Source organism: Mchenga conophoros, linkage group LG22 (assembly GCF_057382185.1).
Source record: "Mchenga conophoros isolate Kocher_MC1m ecotype Shallow Benthic linkage group LG22, M_conophoros_male_GT1.1, whole genome shotgun sequence".
Classification (NCBI taxonomy): domain Eukaryota; kingdom Metazoa; phylum Chordata; class Actinopteri; order Cichliformes; family Cichlidae; genus Mchenga; species Mchenga conophoros.
Genome location: NC_140546.1, coordinates 36,476,280 through 36,497,550, shown reverse-complemented (window position 1 = coordinate 36,497,550; position 21,271 = coordinate 36,476,280). Strand labels below are relative to the sequence as shown.

The following is a 21,271-nucleotide window of genomic DNA, read 5'->3' as shown; positions in this document are numbered from 1 at the left end:
TGAATGGCTGGTTGTCGCCTTCGCTCTACACCCCTGCAAAGTTTTATCAGAATTCATTCCATAGTTTCTGAGCTGTCGTGTTTACAGACAGAAAGACAAAACACAACGTCCTGGGTGGAGCTAATAAACCTACGAATGGCTGATGTTGACTAAGATGCACGGCAGGAAACAAAACACACACACGGACCCTCACCCATCAAGCAGAAAGGGCAAAGGTGTAGGTACCTGGGATGTTGTAGATCTGCCGACGGTTGTCATGCTGCAGTCTGTTACTGCTGCTGTTGCTGCCGCCTCCGCTGCCGCCACAGTGCTTGGCACTGGTCATGCCCATGAGGCTGCTGGCCACAGAGAGCTGGGAGGCCTGGGCAAAGTTGGACAGGACCCCTCGTGCCGAGTTCGACAGCCCTTGCTGCAGGGAGGCCTGAGGCTGGGGAGCCTAAGAACCAGAGATTTGCTAGTTATTGCTTGAAGCACATTTGGTTTGGAATACATACACACGAGCACCATACATCTCCTTATTCCTTCCAAGTTAATAGTGGACTCTCTGCTGGAACATACCTGGCGGAGGGCATGATGTCGGATCATGGTGTCAGACTTGGAGGCGTTGGTAGGGACTGAGCTGGGAGAGAGAGCAGCCTGCTGCTGCAGCCTCTGTTCAATCTCCTAACAAGAGAACCACATTCAGGAGTCTTGTGCATTGGTGCCACCATGTACTTACATTCAACGACTCCACAATCACTACCAAATACCCCAGCTATGTTTGGGAGTTTAGGTGTGGTAACAAAGAGACTGCAAAGCAGGATTACATCTTATCTGAGTAACTTCAGCACTAATTCAGGGTTTTCAGTACTGAAAAGCTCTGGAGCACTTTTAACTTCCTTTTTAAAATCAGCTGCTCTGCTCACAGCAGACTTATTTATCCAGATGCTGCCAATGCCATCCCTGTGATGTGACCATGCAGTGAAAACCCTGGGTTAACCTAGCTAGCTGACACCAGCTTTTTAGGGTGAAGCCAGGTGAGGCTCTGCTGAGTCAGAACGACAACGTGCTCATTAGTGACTCGGATGTTTAAAAACATGAAACGCAGTCCCAACTGTGTCCCTATTATTTATTTATCACTTTGCTACCAACACCAGACGACAACACTTTGTGTGGCTAGACAGTAAAATTGTGATAGCCACACAATCTCGTGACATAAACAAACTTAAGTGAGAGTAAGAATCAGCCAGCATGATGCAGGTACATAAGCTGCTAACCTGCTCCTGTTGTAAGGCCTTCACAAAGGCATTCTTCAGCCTGTTGGTATGCTCTGCCTTCAAAGCCTTTTTCTGATTGGATGTCATGCACTGCTCGCAGAGGATTCTCCCACTCTTCTCCTGCTTCCAGTGGGGGGTGAAGTCAGTTCTGCACTGGGCGCAGAAGAAAGGCTCCAGACGGGCCAGCGTCCCTCTGAGTTTACCTACAGACAGGACTCCGTTAACAACGACAGAGCTACAGCGACAGGCGGTGCTCGAGCAGACGCACACCCAGAATTTACTTTAAACCTTAACGTCATCACAGCACTCCTGACACAAACTGAAGGCACTTTGTTCTGCTCTTAGTGATTCAAGCACAGCTGAGCAGACAGGTGCCAGGTGTAGCCTCCTGTATTCAGACCTTTAAAGGCTGACAGGGTAAAAAGGCAGTGCTACAAGGATGGAGCTGGATTCAGGGACAATGATTTCTCAACCATGACCGCACATACGAGAAGAACTTCCTGCTTCTGGCTCTGCTAAGCCTTGATTGGTTATTGCGATGCACAAACTATGGACAGAAGAAACAATAGCACCACCTGCTGGGGAGATTTAGTCAGCACACAAAGTCTTGGCAAATTTTTATAATTATTATCAAAATGGTCTCTGGGTCATGCTCACACAATCAAAGGAGTTTGGTGCAAACACACAAACGCTTACGTATTTATTTAAATATACCGTATTCATGGTTTGTCTGTCAGTTCAATTTGACGGGTTAGGTATAAATCAAAGATTTGCTGCAGATGTTTCCTCCCCCAATATCTGATATTTACTTACCCTGACTGTCGAGCACACTCTGCACCACCTCCTCGAGGCCCACCATGTAGATGAACTCACTGTTGGCAGCAGAGGGCAGGAAGTGCAGGAGAGGGGCTGGGGGTTTGGGTGGAGGGATCTCCAATAAGGTTTTCTCCAGCTGCTTCCTTAGGGCCAGCTTGGCTGCTGCCTGACTGCTCGCCTGGTCTGCCATGGAGCTCACCGCTCCGCTGGCTGAACCAGACATGGTGGACGGGCTGACGGCCGAAGCTCCGCCCAGACCGCCGGCCCCAGCTGCTGCTGCTTGCATGTGGGCCAGGTTCATGTACATGGCACTGGAGCCTGAGCGCTGGGAAGCTGCCACCTGACTGGCCTGCAGAGAGATATACACCCTCTATTAGAGCAGGGCGATATGGCCAAAAATATTTATCACGATATATATTTGAAAATTTGCGATAACGATATAACTGACGATATAATTGATGCGAGACAAAATACAACTCCACAACATTACTAGCGCAAAAAGACAACCTTCCATTTATTTTCACTTAAACAAGAAGCTGGTTTTTATGTACATTAAAGCTTTATAAAAATGTAACAGTGCAAATGCAAATTCCTTGCTGAAAGTTTAACCAAAAGGCATTTCCAGTAGAAATGGGCTGACATATCCTGAGCATAACCATGTATAATATCCACTGAAGTTAAAAAGAGGTGCTTTGCAACATTAAACTGCAGTGTGCAGTACGCATTTTTCGGACCATAAGGTGCACGGGATTATAAGGCACATTAAGCGAAACAAAGCAGTCAGATAAATCAAACTTTATTAAACTCATTCTTCTTGCTTCCTCCACTTCTGTACCATTGATTCATTAATGTTGAATTCTCTGGCAGCTGCTCTATTCCCATGTTGTTGCAGTATATTAATGACTAACTTCGTATTGTGGATGGATTATCTCAGTTGTTCTCCTGACTGAAGTTTGGTGTTTACAGCATCCTGCCATGCGATTGCATTTGTCTCTAACTATCAGAAACCTTCACGTTAACTTTTATAAGTGGAAAAGTGTTAGTGTTCGTCCTCCAGCTTCACTGTTTATGTTATGCTAACATAGCTGTGTCGCTAGCGATCACGTAGCACATCATTATATACCAGCTAGCCCAACTTCAGTAACCCTACAAACGTCACTGCTGTTTAGTTTCCTGTCTTCATTTATGTTGGAAGTGATAGCAGAGCTGTACGTTTGATTTTTTTCAGAAATCTCTCAGTCAGAACATGCTATATCATGCTTAGGTAACTAGCGAAACTAGCGAGCTAACTTCCGCTAGCTTCCTGCTAACTTCTAACTCCGTTAAATGTAATAACTTTAGTTTTCATGGATGCCTGGAAGTTAAACTTTATAGTTACACCTGGTAAAGCAGCAATGCTGATCATTTTATTAAAGATGAAACAATTTAGACAGTTTTTAACTCTAAGTGATGCTGCAGTGTTGTTTGACCTGAAGCATACGGAGTTTAGGACCCAGATTACTCCCAGATTTAAGAGCATCTTAGTCCGACAAATAACAACGGCCGCTTGCATGTTCTGCAAAAAAATGTGCTTTGTTGTGTATCTGACGGACAAACACCAAACCAGTTCCACATCACTGAAGTTGCACCATTTTTACAAACCAATTCTGGTTCATCTGTTTCACTCAACAATCGGCCATGTGCGTATGAAAACAAAGGCACTGCGCATGCGCGTTTTACCCATATTCTATCGCGATATTTCATTTTCCTATCGTTGCCTAACAGTATTACCGTGAACGGTATAATATGGCCCAGCCCTACCCTCTATTACTGAGAAAAGCCACATATGTAAAGGATTTGATCAGTGATCTCTCTCTAGGCAGTCCTACCATTCACCATACAAGTTCACACCTTTCTCAAAAGAATGCTTTACCCCAGGTCGGTTTGACTCTATACCTGCTGGTAGCTGACAGCATTAGCCATGCTGTTGGAACTGGAACGAGACATCCCAGGTTTGGACGCGACCCTCTGGCCCTGCAGCTGGGCAGGGTTGGGTGCTATCACTCGCTGAGACATCAATATGGGGGGCAAGTTTGCATTAGCTGCTGACCGGATGACTGTGTGACCCTGCAGAAAGGAGAAGGGCAACAAAGGGTTTCATTGTTCAGCAGAGATCAGAGAAAATCCCTGATGTCTGCAAATGACACCTGCTCACCTGGTTTACTGTAAATGGATAATACACACCATGGCTCATTCACACAAGCACGTTCTTCTATGTTTAAGTGCTTTTTTATCCACCGTAGCTCAAAATTTTATCTGGAGCTAAAAATCCAGAAGATTTAGTTTTTTTCCCTTTTGAGTCTCAAAACTGAAAGCTTGCACAGTTTTTAAAAACTGGCACGTATCATTGGCTAAAAGATGAAAACAAGACCGTACTTGGTAAGAACATTCCTCTACAGTGAGTGGTGCAACCACCAACAAGGCGATGAATCATCTCAGTAAATCAGATAGGCTAACCTGGAGTCACTGATAGCATATCCACGCTGTCCCACAGCAGAGACGTGGATTCAGTCTCAAAGAAAACTGACATTTTGCTAAAGACATCAACAAAAGGCGGGAGTTCAGCGTGCGGAGCCGTCTCTGTAAGTACTCTACATTTGGTGAAGTTTAAAATGTGACTACAGATAAAAAGGAGACATTTCAGATTCCATTACTGTCCTACATGGTCACATGACCCTTTCTTACAGCCAAAACGTCTAAGGTTCATTTACATCATAGACACTGGTGCAGCTTTGCTGTTGGTTACACTGAGTGACTTCTGTAGTTCTTGTTCTTTCTTTGTGAGTCAAAGACGTCATTTAAAGTCAGCACGGCTGGTTTAAGGTGCAAGGTCGAGACAACACTACAGAACCCCAACAATCACACAGTTCCTGGAAAACAGGAACTTCACTGGTGTGATCTCTAATGAAAATGTACCCTTCGCCTCACACTCACTCACACACCTGTGCAGTGCGGAGGTTCTGGGGCTCAGGGTTGTGTAGACCTGGCCTCACAGGTAGCTTCCCCAGGACAGGAGAGCTGTGGATGGGAGGAGGCTGCACAGATGACGCAGCATTCTGGACCACTGGGACCTGCAAGAGAGCAACGATAAACCAGGACTGGAATATCTCAGATTGATTTTCTGGTGCTTTCTTCATATATAAATGTTTACTGCATATGATTTAGAGCAGGGCTCTCAAACTAAACGAGACACTGCTGGCACTGTTGTCTCATGCGAGGGCAAACAAAAACAAACAAGAAAACACCCACAAATCTCCCCTAAAATGTAGTTTTATTTAAAAAAATTCAAATTCTCTACAACAAGACAAATCTTTTTTTCCTATTTTTGTTCGTATTTAACAGAAGTGCAGACATAGGTGTGCACATTAGTTTGTGAGTCTGTCAGTGGACTAACACACCCGTCATGTTTGTGTCTCTGCTCACGTCGCCTTCATATTCAATCATTTGACGAACTTATTTTAACATTTCACTCAACAACAAACAAAATCGTCACTTCAACAGTCAAACTGCATTTTATTTCTACAGGTCCATATATGGCAGCAAGCGGGGGCTGCGAGTGGTCCCCGAGCCACGGTTTTGGGAGCCCTGATTTAGAACAATATTACAGTACCGTCTGCAGCTAAGGGGTACACACATGTTTCAATACTGATTTCCAATATCCTGCACTATCCATTGTCTATATAGGTCATGCTCTCCAGATATAAACTATTAGACTATTATTATTATGATGTTAGGATCAGTCTATGCAATATATTTGTCTAGTTAAATTATTGAAATATTAACATGACAAACTGCCGCCGTGATGACATAAGACACTGAAGCCTCCTTGAGCAAACACTGATTTGGCACCAAATAAAAGTGACTTGAACTGAACCCACATAACCACGGCGAGGCACCACGGACAGATGCAAAGAGCTGCAGAGCTCCAACAGTGGCCGTGACTGTGAGAATGTGTGGCATCAGCAGCACTGACCTTCTGGACCACATTCTCCTTCTGCATTTGACTCTGCCTGAGCTTCTTCAGCAGCACGAGACGAGCCTCCTCCAGACGAAGCTCTTCTCTTAGAGCTTTGATCATCTGCTGCCTCTCCTCTCCTGTTTTCCCCTGGTACAAACGAGCACACAAAATTAGAAAGGCACACTATATCCGGACATAAGACCAGAGGCAACTTCGAGCTCGTTGAACTCAACAGCCAGTCTGTATAAACCAGACTAAACCTACACAGAAGCTGCAGTTTGAACAGCGCGTCGTGTTTCTGCATCGACACAGGATGTGACTGCAGAAAGTAAACAGGACACGTTTGGCTGAAATATTCTTTTGTGCAAAGTCAAAAGCAGCAATTTAAAACCTGTTTACGTCAAGAAAAAGTGATTTTGACCAATTCATTCACAGGATTCTTCATGCATCTGTAGTAATGTCATTGCTGGTATTTAGACACATCTGTATTCCTGTTTCCATGACAGCCTGTGGAAACATGCAGGTTTCACACATGTGACACTGACTATTACTTATATTTGTTGTTGTTTATTGTCCACCTGCGTTTACTCAGAGCTTCTCCCTGATTACTCTGCTCGGCTAAAACAGCTGCTGACAATGACGTCCTCTGCTCTGCATCTATAATCAGACTCTGGAAACATTACAGTCCATCCACCACTTTGATCACACTCTGGATCTTCTGACATACAGGATGAAATTAGACTCATTTCATTACAGTAGATGTCTTTTGGAAAGTGCTGTGACTCAAAAGGTCACAACTCCTCCACTGTTCCTTTCTTGAAAACCTTGTGACAACACCGTACAGAGAAGCTACCCAAGCTCTACTCCCACACAAGTCACCTCCTTAAGAGAACAGAATTGCCTTTTATTGTCATTGTACATGTACAAATGATTGGTGCTCCACGCCAACTGTGCAGGAGTAAGAAAACAAAAACACAACAGTGTTAATAGCTCCTGTGAAAAGGAAAAGCTTCAATCAGGACTTCCTGGTATCACTCTTGGTTGGTGGTGCATCGGCAGCTTCAGTTCAGGACTACGCTTCCTCCTGACCGTCACCCACCCGGCCTGTTTTCCCTGCTGCTCAGGACAATCTGCTGGGTGAGCTAACAGTGGCTTTGCTACCATCGCTCGCCCCGACCGCAGGGCTTAAGCTAGCTGCAGGGTTTTTAGGGTGTGAAGCCAGGTCTCATTAAGTGTAGCATCCTGAAATATCTGAGCGACCGACCTCTACACTTGATTTATGCACCAGTGTTAAAGGACTTGTACAGCATATTCAGTCTATTTCTGCCCCCTTGCAGGAGTGCTGCGAATGCCTTTTACCTTGAACATGTCCAGGTTAGCCTTGTGCACACGCTCCTCGGGCCGAGGTGTCGTTCTGGGACTGGAAGCCTCGTTGTCTGACAGGATGATGACATCCGGTGACGGAGTTCGTCTGTCATGATCAGCATCACTAGTAAGAAAAAAAGATCAAACACAAAGTGCAGTCAGTTTCTGCAGCATTTAAAGTCGTACTTTATCATCACAGGATCTGACAGCTTTACTAAACTGCGTGGGGTCGCTTGACATCTGTTCTGCTGGTTTTCCCGGTAGGTTCAATGGAAGTCAGCTTACAGGTTGGGAATCTTTAGTCATGCTCGTTGGTTAAAAGCAGAATAACAAAGAAACTGCGCCCCATTTCTAACGTCCATGTGCTGATTCTTAAACTTAAAAGCAAATCTTTCACCAGCTCCAGACACAAAGGTTTGGGGGACAGAAACAGTAATGTACATTGTCACACATTTCATTTATCAAAGAAGATTGAACATACTGTATAGCAACACTAGATTACATGTAGGCTAGTGGTGCCCTTGTGTCATTGTTCCATGTTATACATTTCATCAGCCCCACAGTTTGAGGGCCGATTTACTGAAGAACTGACTGATTTTTACAGCTGCCCCTGCTGCATGTGCATTTTCATTACTGTAAAACAGCCATAAAACTAACCACACCTTTGGTACACCTGTGTTACTTTGTGCCGTTTAGTAATTTGGGCCCTTGAGGGTTTTCGTTACTTTTCGTGTGGTTTAAACCTTTGCTATGCACCTTGCACACAATGTACATACAAGCCCTGCTCTGTAGGGGCGAGCTGGCACCAAATACTGTATGTGGACTATTCCACAGATTTCTTACTGAACCTGTGGAATAAGTTGGTCCCTCTGTAGTCATGTAAAAGCCACAGAGACAGTGTGCCGTGGACACTTCTTGCAGTTCGGTGGCCAAAAATGTGTCAACGAGGACAAAAGTGAAGATTTTCATTGACAGCCAAGGTTTCACCCACTAGTTACTTTTGCAGAGTAAAACTAGCTGCTAAGGTGAACTGGTATTGTCCTTCAAATAATCAGATAAACGATGGCTGGATTCAGGTAAACGGACATGCTATAAAGCACATGCCTGCTCTTTACACAGAATCCTTCTGTTTAAAATGTTTATTCTCACCACCTCCTCCCAGCGCTCATGTCGACTGGCTCATCCAGGATGTTCTCCTTTCCATTCTTACTTGGTCCAACGGGGCTACTGTGGCTTCCCAGCCTCAGACTCCCATTTAACTTCTCCTCATAAGCAGCACCCATTAGGCTCTGATGATGGAGGCTGCTGGCTCCAGGGCCTTTTCCATCTCCCAAGCTCCCTGCAACATCTAGGGCTGCTAGGTCAGCTAAGTCCTTGCGTTTAAGAAGTGCCAGCATCTTCAGGCGCTCCATGGCCTCGTGACCTTCCATTTTGAGGCGCTTGGCCAACGCCTCTTCTCGCTCACTGGTTGACTCAAGGCCTCGCTTAAGTAGGTTCAGCCTCAGCGCCTCCTCAGACATCTGCTCCATCCTAAAAACAAGAGAGGTCAGACAGGTCAGCAGAGCCACCTTAAACCCAAATAGGTTCAGGTCAGATAACAAACACACTCCTCTATGTAACTTAAAGCATGAGTACAGTTATCCACCACATTGGGTGCAATAGCTGAACGACTCTGGAACCTCCAATCCTTCCCAACCCTTATTCCAGATGTTCTCTCCTCCCTTTGTCAGCAAAGTTAATCCCACGTTCCTCTGAAACCACGGGGAACAACTCCAAGTTATCCCAGCGATCCGAGCTCGAATCAGTTTTTAATCTGGTATTAACATGATTACGTTTGTATATTTCTACACTTTTCCTAATCCAGATAATGTAATGCAGATGTAAATACAGAGAACACAGCTTTGCATGGCGCTCGATGATGAATACTATTTTTGTGTAGACTGGAAAAAATAAAGAAATTAATAAATCGATCGATAAGAAAAAGCAAAGAGCAACAAAGATACAACCCCACCAGATCATAGACCAGTTGGAAAGGCAAACCCTGTCCCTGCTAAGTTCCACTGTTAGCGTGACAAAACACACAAAGCAGTGTGTAATGAGGAAGAGCAGGGGGCGAACCTGACAGCAAACTCACTCAGATGGACGAGTCAGATTAAACAATATATTTCATTGATCGTCTCCTCTGGGTTACTATAAAATAGTTTAGCATGAATGACTTCTGCATGTCGGCAAAGCTGGAGGCCAGACAGCGCTGAGGCACAACTTTGACTTTGAAGGTAATCGGGCTCCGTGTCTGGTTTGTGCTGCACTTTTTACAGTAGCTCTATAGTGACTGTAGAGAAACGTACGTAGAAAATCAGACGGAGACCTTAGACTAGACAACCTCCAAGAACCACATTTTCCCCAGCAGCCAGTGGGTGTGCAACGTCCAGTGTGGTGGAGAACTCTGGAGCAAGTGTCATGTATGAAGTGAGTCATCTGGTCTACATGAATACAAAACGAATGAAAACTACAATCCTTCCAGCTCTGGGCCTGGGAGCTGGCCTTTGCTCTCCTGGACGCCATTCGCCCAGTCTGGAGGTTACTGCTCCGATTACCACACACGCACGCACACGTGCGCACACACACTCGAGCACTGCTTGACAAACACATTTTACGCCTCACTTTGTCACTTCCTATTGGTAGATTCGACCTGCTGGCGTCACTCTGGCGTGCCCCTCATGGTGTCGGGCTTTTCACCGCTCTAATCTGTTCATCCTGTCCTCCACTCGTGTCAGTTATTAACCTCACATCTACAGCTGCCTCTTTAGCACAGGGAGGAGTCTTAATGGTCCCACAGCATGGCTCTCCCTGCCACTTCTTCCTCTAATTAATTTGTGACGCAGCAGTGGAGTCGTCGCCTCCATTTGCTGGGAGTACAAACACGAGCAGCTCGTGTAACCCCTCCGCCGATCCAGCCACCTCACCACGTTTAATGAGCCAGAGATCTGCGCTGAGAAGCCAATCACAGCTAGCCTTGCTCTGCACGTCAGTAACTGGCACCCAACGCTCTCTCACTTAGACTTCCCCTCCCCCTGGTTACTGTCGCTGCTGCCAGGCTTTACATAATATAATGACTGTTACAGTCAGCAGTGCCCCCCAGATAAATAAATAAATAAACAAACGCACACTTTCTCCCTTCGCTTTTCATCCACCACACCCTTCCAACACACTGCCAGGCCGATAATGGAGAAGAAAAGAATAGATGAGAAACACAGACTCAGCCCTACGATCACACCTCTCCTAACCCCAGCAGGATAAAACATTAAACATCTGTCACACTGAAAAACTGTGGCGCTCCAAGGAATGCTTCCAGTTTGCACCAGCAGATAGACGGCGTCCACACAGACAACACACATGCAGCTCAGCATTCCGATAGAGGGCAGAGTTTTGTAATCCTCCCTCCTACTCCAGCAGTACAGTACCACAAAGAAACACTCCTCCCTTCTCCTCTACCCTCCCCCAACTCCTCAAACGCTCATCTTTTCCTCCCTCTTCTTTCACTGCAAAAATAAACACAAGCTTAATTTCAGGGGCCCCTTCGATGCCGCCAAAGCCGAGTGCTTCATTTGTTCACGTTATACCAGCCAACAGTGTGTGTGCACGTGAGTGTTTCTGAGGCTGCAGGGACAGGAACGGAGTAGCAGCACCGAGACACAGAGAGGGTTTTTCTTTATTGCTGTGTGTGTGTGTGTGTGTGTGTGTGTGTGTGTGTGAGCGTGTGTGTGTGTGTGTGTGTGTGTGTGTGTGAGCGTGTGTGTGTGTGTGTGTGTGTGTGCGTGTGTGTGTGTGAGCGTGTGTGTGTGTGAGTGTGTGTGTGAGCGTGTGTGTGTGTGAGTGTGTGTGTGAGCGTGTGCGTGTGTGTGCGTGTGTGTGTGTGTGAGCGTGTGTGTGTGTGTGTGTGTGTGTGCGTGTGTGTGTGTGAGCGTGTGTGTGTGTGAGTGTGTGTGTGTGCGTGTGTGTGAGCGTGTGCGTGTGTGTGTGTGCGTGCGTGCGTGCGTGCGTGCGTGCGTGCGTGTGTGTGCAGGGCTAGAAAAGAGGCAGAGACAGCAGCTCTCTCCTGAAATAACGCCAACTTGTAATTCCACCTCCCATCCCCCAAAACACACACACACACGTTTATTCAAAGAGCTGTCAATCAGGAGGGTGCTACTAAAACATTCTCCTCACAATTAAATCCGTAGTCTTCCTCTCACTGACGGCGCTGTTGGAAATCCATGGCAGAGATAACCTTGATGTCTTGTCCTGTCGATGTGGCACCAGATTAACAGTGTTTGCCAAACTGGGTGTAATGGTAATAAAGCGAGTGCACAGTCGTGAAAACCCATTTGCCTGACCGCCTCCTGTCTTTTGTCCACTCTGTCCTTTTTCTGTGGGAAAGTGTTTAATGTTCAAACTGATGGTTCTACTCGGCGGTGGATGCGAGTCTGATACGTCAGGCCTGACATCCAATCGCTTCACTTACTGATTTGATTTTTGCCCATTTTGTACTTTTCATCCAACTGTAAATATGGACGTTGTTATACTAAACTATTAGCACCTCAAGTCCAAATCCAACCTCTGATGTGGCTGCAGACGAGCAGCCATGCCTGTTAAAGTCTGCCTGTATTCATACGTAGTAGGTGCACTGCAGTTTATGCCGTCTGCAGGCAGGTTCACGTGGTCACACTCAGGCATGTAAACGTCTGCTCGGAGCCTCGCACTCCCAAAATCTATGCTGCTTAGAGCCAAGCAGACCACAGCGTATCTGCAGACACTGAAGCTTACAGGACACCATTAAGTATGCACAGCACATGTGCTGATGACACAAACATAATAATGTCAGTACAACAAAATCACAGAATGTACTCGGAGTTTTCTGGACTTTACAAGTCAGGTAAACATTTGTGATGATGTACTTTGGCTGTGTGTATTGTGCTTCTGCTGCTATGGCTTATTCCACTTTCTGTTACTCAATGCTAACGATGGAGCTACCATCCTGTTCTTATTTTGACCTTTGTTATTCTGATCTGTTTCTCAGATGGGATGATATATGCACTGAATTCATCCATCCATCCATCCATCCATCTTCATCCGCTTATCCGAGGTCGGGTCGCGGGGGTAGCAGCCTAAGCAAAGAGGTCCAGACCTCCCTCTCCCCAGCCACCTCCTCCAGCTTGTCCGGGGGAATACCAAGGCGTTCCCAGGCCAGCCGAGAGATATAATCTCTCCAGCGTGTCCTGGGTCTGCCCCGGGGCCTCCTCCCGGTGGGACATGCCTGGAACACCTCGCCCAGGAGGCGCCCAGGGGGCATCCTTGCCAGATGCCCGAACCACCTCAGCTGGCTCCTTTCGGAAGCAACTGAATTCAGCTGCAGAAAAAGTGGAACCACTCCCCTCACGATATTCTGCTGCTGGTTTGTTAGTCATGCATTTTATCAACAAATCAGCAGAAGAATAAACAGGTGTTTCAGACAGCTGCCATCCAAACGCACACAATGAAAGCCAGACTGCTTACAGCTCCACCTATTGACTAAAAGACAAGACTATCAATAACCTGACTACTGTGACTACGTGTGATTTCACAGTCTGCTACTTTGTGGCTGAATTGTTTCCAATTGCCTCCATGTTGTTATCATAGCACTAATAGTTGACCATGTAATATTAATAAGCAGCAAATAACCTGTCATGGTTGGACTAGAGAAGCATCGAAGGTGAAGGCAACACCCATCTCCTCTCTTAGCTTCTCGTGTTCCTCCCTCGTGGTGCTGTAACTCGGTATAGCAAACACAGCTTGGTATCACTGCAGCCTTCTTCCTATACTTTCCCACCACTAGTCTGTCAGCTTGGTTAGCCATCACCAGTTGGTCTGTTTATTTTTGGTCCCACAGGAGCTTAGCTTAATCATTCTCAACCAGAATAAGGACAATTTTGACAAAACACACTGTCAAGAATATTAAAACTTGTTGAAGTTTCTCTCCTAAAACATTAAAAAATGAGATATTATTCCTTCTTGTCACTGCGTCTCATTGACAAACTGGTGCATAAATAGAACGCTGACTGACAACATGACAATGCTAACTACCTGGAGCACAAGCACCTCTCTTCCACTGATGTTGTTGGACCTTAATAAAACAAAATGTCCCGAGTGGCTTGTGTCCTATCCACAGTAACGTCATTCCTGCTGTATGGTGGAAACGCCTTGTTGCTAATCATATCAACCATCCTTCAGGAAAGTACCAGAGTCAGCTACCATCTGGCTTCTTTAGCTCGTGTGCTAGAAAAGACAGAGATGTGCAGAAAACAATAAAACCTTCCTTGTGATTTCAGGAAGAAGGAGCCTAGCTCATTGGTCCAGCAGACACACTAAAGCAGCAATGCGCACACACACACGCACACACACACACACACACACACACACACACACACACACACACACACACACAGTGGTTGGTTGGCTGTAGAAGATGCTGATGACAGGGTTGCTGGGAATATGACCAAAATTTGCATGTGGCTAGTTTTTGATACTAATGAGGCCGATCAGAACACCGCCCATAGCAACAGAGTTGCAATTGGTAGTGGGGAGCAGCTTAGGACTTGATGGTTGTGGGATAAAGATTCAGACCCAACAGGACTTGCGAGGAGAATGCTGATGCTTTGTTCCTGAATAATCGATCACAAGTAAAATACAACAACAATCACACACACCTTCACCTGCTGTCTGTGGATGCACAGCACATAAGGCGACTCACACACCTTATGCACAGACTGCTCTTTATTAAATGAGACAACAGCTCATTGTGGGGGTTGCTATGACAACCAGTCATCTATTTTTAAGACATACCACTAATCAATTCCTGTTCTACTGTTGCCTGAGGGGTGGGGGTATGCAACAACATGCAAACCCCAACCCCCATGTCCTGTTTGTGTGCGGGTGGTATTACGGGGGTGTTTCTTTTTTTTTTTGGTGGGGGGGGGGGGGGGGGGGGGGGGGGGGCAACAGCGACCAAGACACTAAGCAGGGGGGAGTGTGCAGTAGGAAACAAAGAGCAGAGCAGAATGAATGAGTACTGAGGATCCATCTGATACCAGCGCGTGACGCCGTCCAACTACCAATCACTCATCCAGTAACCAGGTACCCACACAAGATCACCTGCAGATCCTGCCCACGCCCCGATCACGTCAACAAGTATGAAATGTCAAATACTTACAAGTTAAAGCATCTTAAATATAGGTAATACATTTCATACATTTTCCTAACAGGGACACACGTTCAAAAATTACAACTGCATCTATGACCTTTTTTTGTGTTATTTGCACAAATATACACGTTACTCACAAAACAGTAAATGACTACACTGTAATTAACTCAGTAATTACCTGCAGTGATCCTTTCATAACTGAAATAAAAGGTCCTAAGACCCGAACCCTTCATTCATTCATTTTTCATATTTGTGCATATTGGGACCCGATGAATGTAAAAACAAAGAATTACCAGATTTATTTTTTTTACCGGGTCTTTGTTTCTGAGAGCCACATATGAGGATGTTCGTCTAAAATTTCAGTAGAACAGTGGCAGCATAACGTCCTCGTAAGTGCATATCAGGCCCTTGTAGAGCAAAATTTAGTATTTTGGTCTAAATAACCCAAAATGTGATGCCCACATTTGTGGACCCAGGTCCTAGGAGGTTAAATAGGACATTTAGACCATGGAGCCCTGTACAAAAAACCTTAACAGATTTAACACTGGCCATGAGGCTACATTTAAAAAAGGTTCTTAGAGCATGTAGCACCACTCATACGCTCTTAGTACAGAATATCATGTCACTTGAGGACAAACCCTCTGCCAGCTCCGGACAAACCTGACAGAGGGGACAGGGCAGACTTCAGCTTCTGGCACTTGACTCAAACACCATCTCCTCCACATGCTACAGCTTACGGGTGGATTCCCCTGTTTCAGTGCAGCTCGCTAACAATGAAGAAGCATCTACTGTGTAAGTGCCCCCGTACACCCCCGGTGCTTTTTCACCAGTTTTCAGAGAAATGTTTTGTTTGTCCAACCACTGAACACTAACCTATGAATCATTCAGGGATAAACTTTGCAAAGATTCAGTCTTAAATGACATCTTCAGACACTGTTACTCACAGCCTGTCGCAAAAACAGAATTTGTTCCCGTTTCATTTCACTCTATAATGAAACGTTAAAGCTGGGGCTGTGTGATATGACCAAAATCTCATATCCTGATATAAGACATTTATCGTCCTGACAACCATATAAATCACAAAAATGTTACTTTTCTGTAAATTCTGTGAATCTCGGGCAGCTCGACTTGTATGAAGTGTTTTCAGCTGGGCGCTGTGTACCTGGAGGCGAGTGTTTTGACCGATACGTGAAACTATATATTTTTAGACAGAGGTTGTAATGGCCGCCATTTTCTTTGTGAGTATTTATTACGCGGCGTGCTGCGGGGAAAAGCCTGTTCTAACGTCTGAGTCTAAGGTTTATTTGGAGCTTCTTTTCTTCTCATGCGTAAACTCTCTTCACACTCTTTGGCGTGATTCTTGCGTCGGTGGTTGTAGAGGTTTGTTGTGTTTGAGTCTGAGGCGCGGACCGTTTGCACCATAATTTGCATAGTACAGTTTTATCTGGTCCGTGTCAGACTTTTCATAACCAAACCATGTCCATGCTACAGAGGCAGCCCCGCGTTTAGGAACATGGTCCTCGATTTGTTTGGACGGGTCCTTCTGTTTGTCATCATTTTAGCTTATTTTGAAAAATTTCAACAGGAACTTCAGCTTTATTGTGAAAGGTTTATGTGGAAAACAAACAAGCAGACGGCGGAGCCACATGCTGGGTTTACCGTCGTTGTTACTAACATCAACTCGTAAAAACAGGCCCTTGTCCGTCCGTGGTGTGGTTATTTTAAATATAAGAGAGAGAACTTTAAGAAATGAATATAGCTGCTACAGTGACCATCAGAACCATGAAAAACAGCCGTAAACTGTTTATTTTGCGACACCATGAAACAAACGATAGCGTAAAATGAAACGACAGATGTTCTTATATCGTTATATCAAACAGCCCTAGTTACAGCAGTTTGTTGGTGGTATTGTGAACAAAGTGACCACTACATACAAGTCCATTTATCATGTCAACACATCATCCCAGCCGCACAATCAATATTATAGAACCCTATGAAGGAAGATCCATGTACTGGGAGATTTACCAGAGCAACACTGAATTTAATGACAAATTTGTTAGATATCATATTCTAAACATATTGTGAAAATATTTAAAATGACAGACAAACATATTATTAAAGATTAATTATACAAGATTTAATAACCAGAGGGTTGCTGTCTTGCTAACCCAAATGTTGTCATCTAATCTGCTGTGCTATTGTGTACTTTTTCTCATTTTTATATTGGATTATATTGATTTTTACTTTAACTAATGTGCCATTAATTAATCCATCCATCCATCTCCTTTTCAGGGTCGCGGGGGGCGCTGGAGCCTATCCCAGCTGTCATAGGGCGAGAGGCAGGGTCCACCCTGGACAGGTCGCCAGTCTGTCGCAGGGCCAACACACAGACAGACAACCATTCGCACACACATTCACTCGCACATTCACTCCTAGTGGCAATTTGGATTATCCAGTTAACCTATCCCCACAAGCTGCATGTCTTTGGACGGTGGGAGGAAGCCGGAGTACCCGAGGGAACCCACGCAGACACGGGGAGAACATGCAAACTCCACACTTGCTGTGCGGCAACAGTGCTAACCACCGTGCCCATTACTTAATTAAAACTGAAATGATTGATTTAATACATCTTGAAAAGCAGGTCATCACTGCACTGTTTCTGTCATTCTTTGATGGGTTCATGTATCGCTAACCTCTGAGGCCGAGTCTGTAATTACTTGTTAGTTCTGACTTAGTAAACTCAGCAGCCTAGACCTCTGAGCACATGAGCACAGCTCAGTGAGACAGCACCATACTTGATGGCATCAGCTCGACTTTACTGTGTACTTAACCCTCATGATTCATGTTTACAATGGAAGTAGCCTACAACACAATACCCCTCATTATCTGTGCTTTTTGAAAATATGCATACAATTTTACACACTAGCATCTAAAAAAAAAAAAAAGAAAGAAAGAAAAAAGGCCCATTAATCCAAATTTATTTTGAAAAGTCAAAATCTCTGAAAGAGAAATGAGTTCGACCACAGCTGAGCTGGGCTGTAAGCTCAGGGTTCAAAATGATCTTTTATTATGTAGCAGTTAGTGGCAACGATATCACAGCAAGGTGGCAAAAAACCCCAAACAACAAACAACCCAAAGTTCTCTCTCTGGGCCGTTTTTACTTTTAAGGGAACAGCTTTGCATTTTGTCTGTGAACAGTAAGGAGCAGGTCTGGATAATAAGTGCTGTTCTGTAAATACCTGGACATGAACAACTTGATCTTAAAAACAAAGACCAGCTTAGATGTCGCTGTACTTGGGCCTCGTACAGTGAGCAGACCAGCTGGACATTCATCCTTACATGTGTTCACTCGTGATTCATTTCACAGAAAAATGAGCAAATACAACAAAAATAGCTAATAGAAAAGTATAAATAGACAAAAAACACTGCTCTACTAAAAAGGATGATGCACTTGCTGGTAGGTAGCAGCAGCCACAGAGTGTGAGTCATACTGAACATTGTACCATGTTATTGTAGTGTTCTGTACCATCATGTAACATTACATTTGGCAGCGTTGTGACTGCAGCTGGGGAGCTCAGTAGGTCGATTCACTGGGCTTAGCGGTCAGCCATTTCTCTGCCTGGCTGTCCTACTTATTAAACACCTGTACTTCCTGTCAGGGGGCATGAGGCTGAACAGGTGCTGTCCAAGGTGAGACAAGTGGGCAGCAGTTTTCTGAGACACTGTTTGCCAGTTTAGTCCTTCAGAGATGGTCGGGCACAGCCGATGATCTGCAGCATTTTCCCGTCTGCCACCAAGCCATGATGCAGTAGCTGAGGACACCCTCGATGGTGCTGTGGTAAAAAGCCACCAACAGTTTCTTCCTAAGGATGTCTTTGTTGGACTTGTGTTCAGGTTGTGTTCACACCACCATGCTGCCAGTTTTTTAACCTCCTTGCTGTACAGTCTCGTCTCCTCCGCTGATGAGGCAACATACTCCTGTACAGACTTAACACCAGCCTGGATGACGTCCCCAGCGACAATACAAATTCCCTCAGGACAGACCTGCACTGTTTGTTTATTGCGGTGTACAGCTGGGAGACCGCCATGCTAACATTAGCATCAGGTGGTACGTACACTGCAGCGATGATCACTACTGTCAGCTCTCTGCACAGCACAGTCAGTGCTTCCAGTGTGCGAGTGTGATCCTACCGTTCATGCACCAGTCTAATCACACAGAGACACTAAAGTTTAGCTAAGTTTACCCTCAATCATTCACACAGAAACATGCTCTGTGAAACTGTGAGCTCCTAGCTGCTGGGTGCCTACGTGCCGCCATCTTGCATGGGATATCACAACTTTTGCAGTCAAAGAAAGACAGATATGATGATTATATATATGTAATAGTGAGCTCAGAGGTCAAAGGTGACATGATATTTGGATCCAGACAATCATTTGAATTCCCCTTCAACCATTATTATTTCTTAAATGTTGCCAAAACAAACAAAGGCAGTCTAATTTTAATCATAGTTTTAAAGATAAAAACATTTTTCTGAAAGTTTGACCTTATTTGACCTTGGAGGAGAGGTCAGAAGTGCGAACTTCTTATTTAAAATCCCTACATACTATTCTGTATAGACTGATGTGTTGTCAGGACAAGTAATGGCAATTTAAAAACAAACAAACAAACAAACAGTTTTAAATAGCTCTATATAACATTATCCCTTTGACCTTAATCTACTGACAGTGAAGGTAGTTAAATATAGCTTATTTAAAACCTTTATAAGGTACTCTGTATGTTGATAGTACACACCACACTTGTAAGGATCAGGGTTCCTAAATATACGGCTTTTTGTACATTTCAACCAATAACTCTTTACGTTGGCTTTGAAGACCTCGATGACCTCGATATAGCAAATGCTCTTGCATGGTTACCATGACCCGCTCTGCACCCATACGACATTTTATCTGAATTCAAGCACAAGTTTTTGACTTATTGTATTTACAGACAGAATGACACGCGAGCATGCATCCAAAAAGAAAAAGAAAAACAACGCGGTGGGAGGCGAGCAGGAGGAGCAGGCGGGTGGGTGTGGGCGTTGTTGGAGTGTTAGGGCAGCCACTGCATTTTGAGAGCTGAATGAAGAAAAGCTCCTCTTTGAGAGGCCCTTTGATAAGAAAAGACTGACTGCTTTAGACCAAAGGGTGGAGCATACACTCTTCCACAGAGGACAAAAAACAAAGAAACAGAAAGAAAACTGTAGGAACAGGAGACGTTTAGTCAAAGTACAGACATCTTAAAATGAGGCTGAATGTGGCAGCCAGCAGAGCATCAACACAAACACACCCACACTGAACAGTCAGCAGATCTGCACAACATGCTAACCTCCACACATTTCACTTTCATGTAACACTTGTGTGCTTCAGACATAACCATTGCTAGATGCTGGTGACTGATTACATCTGCAGCAGATGTATCATTCCAGATTTAAATGAAAAGCATAAACACCACCAGCAACATGTGCGTGCACATCTCCAAACTCATATACGCTTTAGAAACTTTCTGCACATCTACAGATTTCCATTATAGTCTCAGTAGAAACACTAGAATCAGAATCAGCAGGTCAGACTTGCATTTGCATTTGGTGCATCTTTAATTCTGAAGACCGATTATATCCAAGAAGACTGTAAAGGTGACAGTTAGTAACCACTGATGTCAACGTTTTCAAATTCATCCACGTCACAAAGATGTTATATGAAATTACTTCTCAGCCCAGGAAACTTATGTTTGACACGCTAAAACACATTTGAATGCAACAAGGATTTTTGAATTGCAATTACTGCAGTCTTGCTTTCCATGACGCAATCTGCATCCTTTCACTGCTTTCCCCTCTAAAAGGTTTCTGCATCTCAAATGTAACGATATCTTATCAGCCTATAGTTGCCTTTAGTTGTTTTCACAAAGAAAAAGAAAGACGAAAATTCCTGTTTGCTCAAAATCTGCTCATTGTCAGCATATTTACATGAAGTCATGGACTTTAACTATGTGCACTATATTGCCGAGTGTATTCAGCTCACCCATGAAAATCATTGAATTCAGGTGTTCCAATCCCATCCGTGGACACAGGTGTATAAAATCCAGCACGTGGGCACAAAGTCTGCTTCTCCAAACACATTTCTGAAAGAGCGGGTCACTCTCTGCAGCTCAGGGTGCAGCACACACTTGTGCAACATGTCTAGTTGCTACTAAATACCCCACTGTCAACTGTTAGCTGTATCACAAAGTGGAAGTGATTGGGAACGACAGCAACTTGCACACACAGTGGTAGGCTACAAAAAAGAAATCACAGAGTGGGATCAGCAGATGTTGAGGTGCATAGTGTGCACAATGACCTGAGCTCAACCCAACAGCACAGCTTTGCGATGAATTAGAGCAGGCCTTCTAATCCAACATCACCGTTTGACCTCAGTTCTGGAAGAATGACTAGCACACTCCTAAACCTCGTGGAAAACGTTCACAGAAGAGTCGAAGCTGTTATAGCTGCAAAGGGTGGGCCGACACAATATCAGACCCTATGGATTAAGAATAGGACGTCACTCAAGTTGATGTGCATGTGAAGGTAGATGAGTGAATACTTT

At 44.7% G+C, this 21,271-nt stretch overlaps 1 protein-coding gene across 2 annotated transcripts in view; it reads right to left on the bottom strand.

Moving 5' to 3' along the window:
- Positions 1 to 21,271, bottom strand: part of gatad2b (GATA zinc finger domain containing 2B) — a 44,252-nt gene that overhangs the window by 8,365 nt on the left and 14,616 nt on the right. The window contains exons 2-10 of one of the 2 annotated variants that reach the window (XM_085261738.1): positions 8,584 to 8,964; positions 7,429 to 7,558; positions 6,085 to 6,216; positions 5,054 to 5,182; positions 4,008 to 4,178; positions 2,070 to 2,442; positions 1,257 to 1,459; positions 559 to 663; positions 226 to 436 (exon numbers count right to left, since the gene is read on the bottom strand). In XM_085261738.1, the coding sequence (XP_085117864.1) occupies positions 226 to 436; positions 559 to 663; positions 1,257 to 1,459; positions 2,070 to 2,442; positions 4,008 to 4,178; positions 5,054 to 5,182; positions 6,085 to 6,216; positions 7,429 to 7,558; positions 8,584 to 8,963 (1,834 nt within the window). In that variant the 5' untranslated portion in view covers position 8,964. The remainder of the gene's footprint in view (positions 1 to 225; positions 437 to 558; positions 664 to 1,256; positions 1,460 to 2,069; positions 2,443 to 4,007; positions 4,179 to 5,053; positions 5,183 to 6,084; positions 6,217 to 7,428; positions 7,559 to 8,583; positions 8,965 to 21,271) is intronic. The other variant, XM_085261737.1, reaches the window with a different exon arrangement.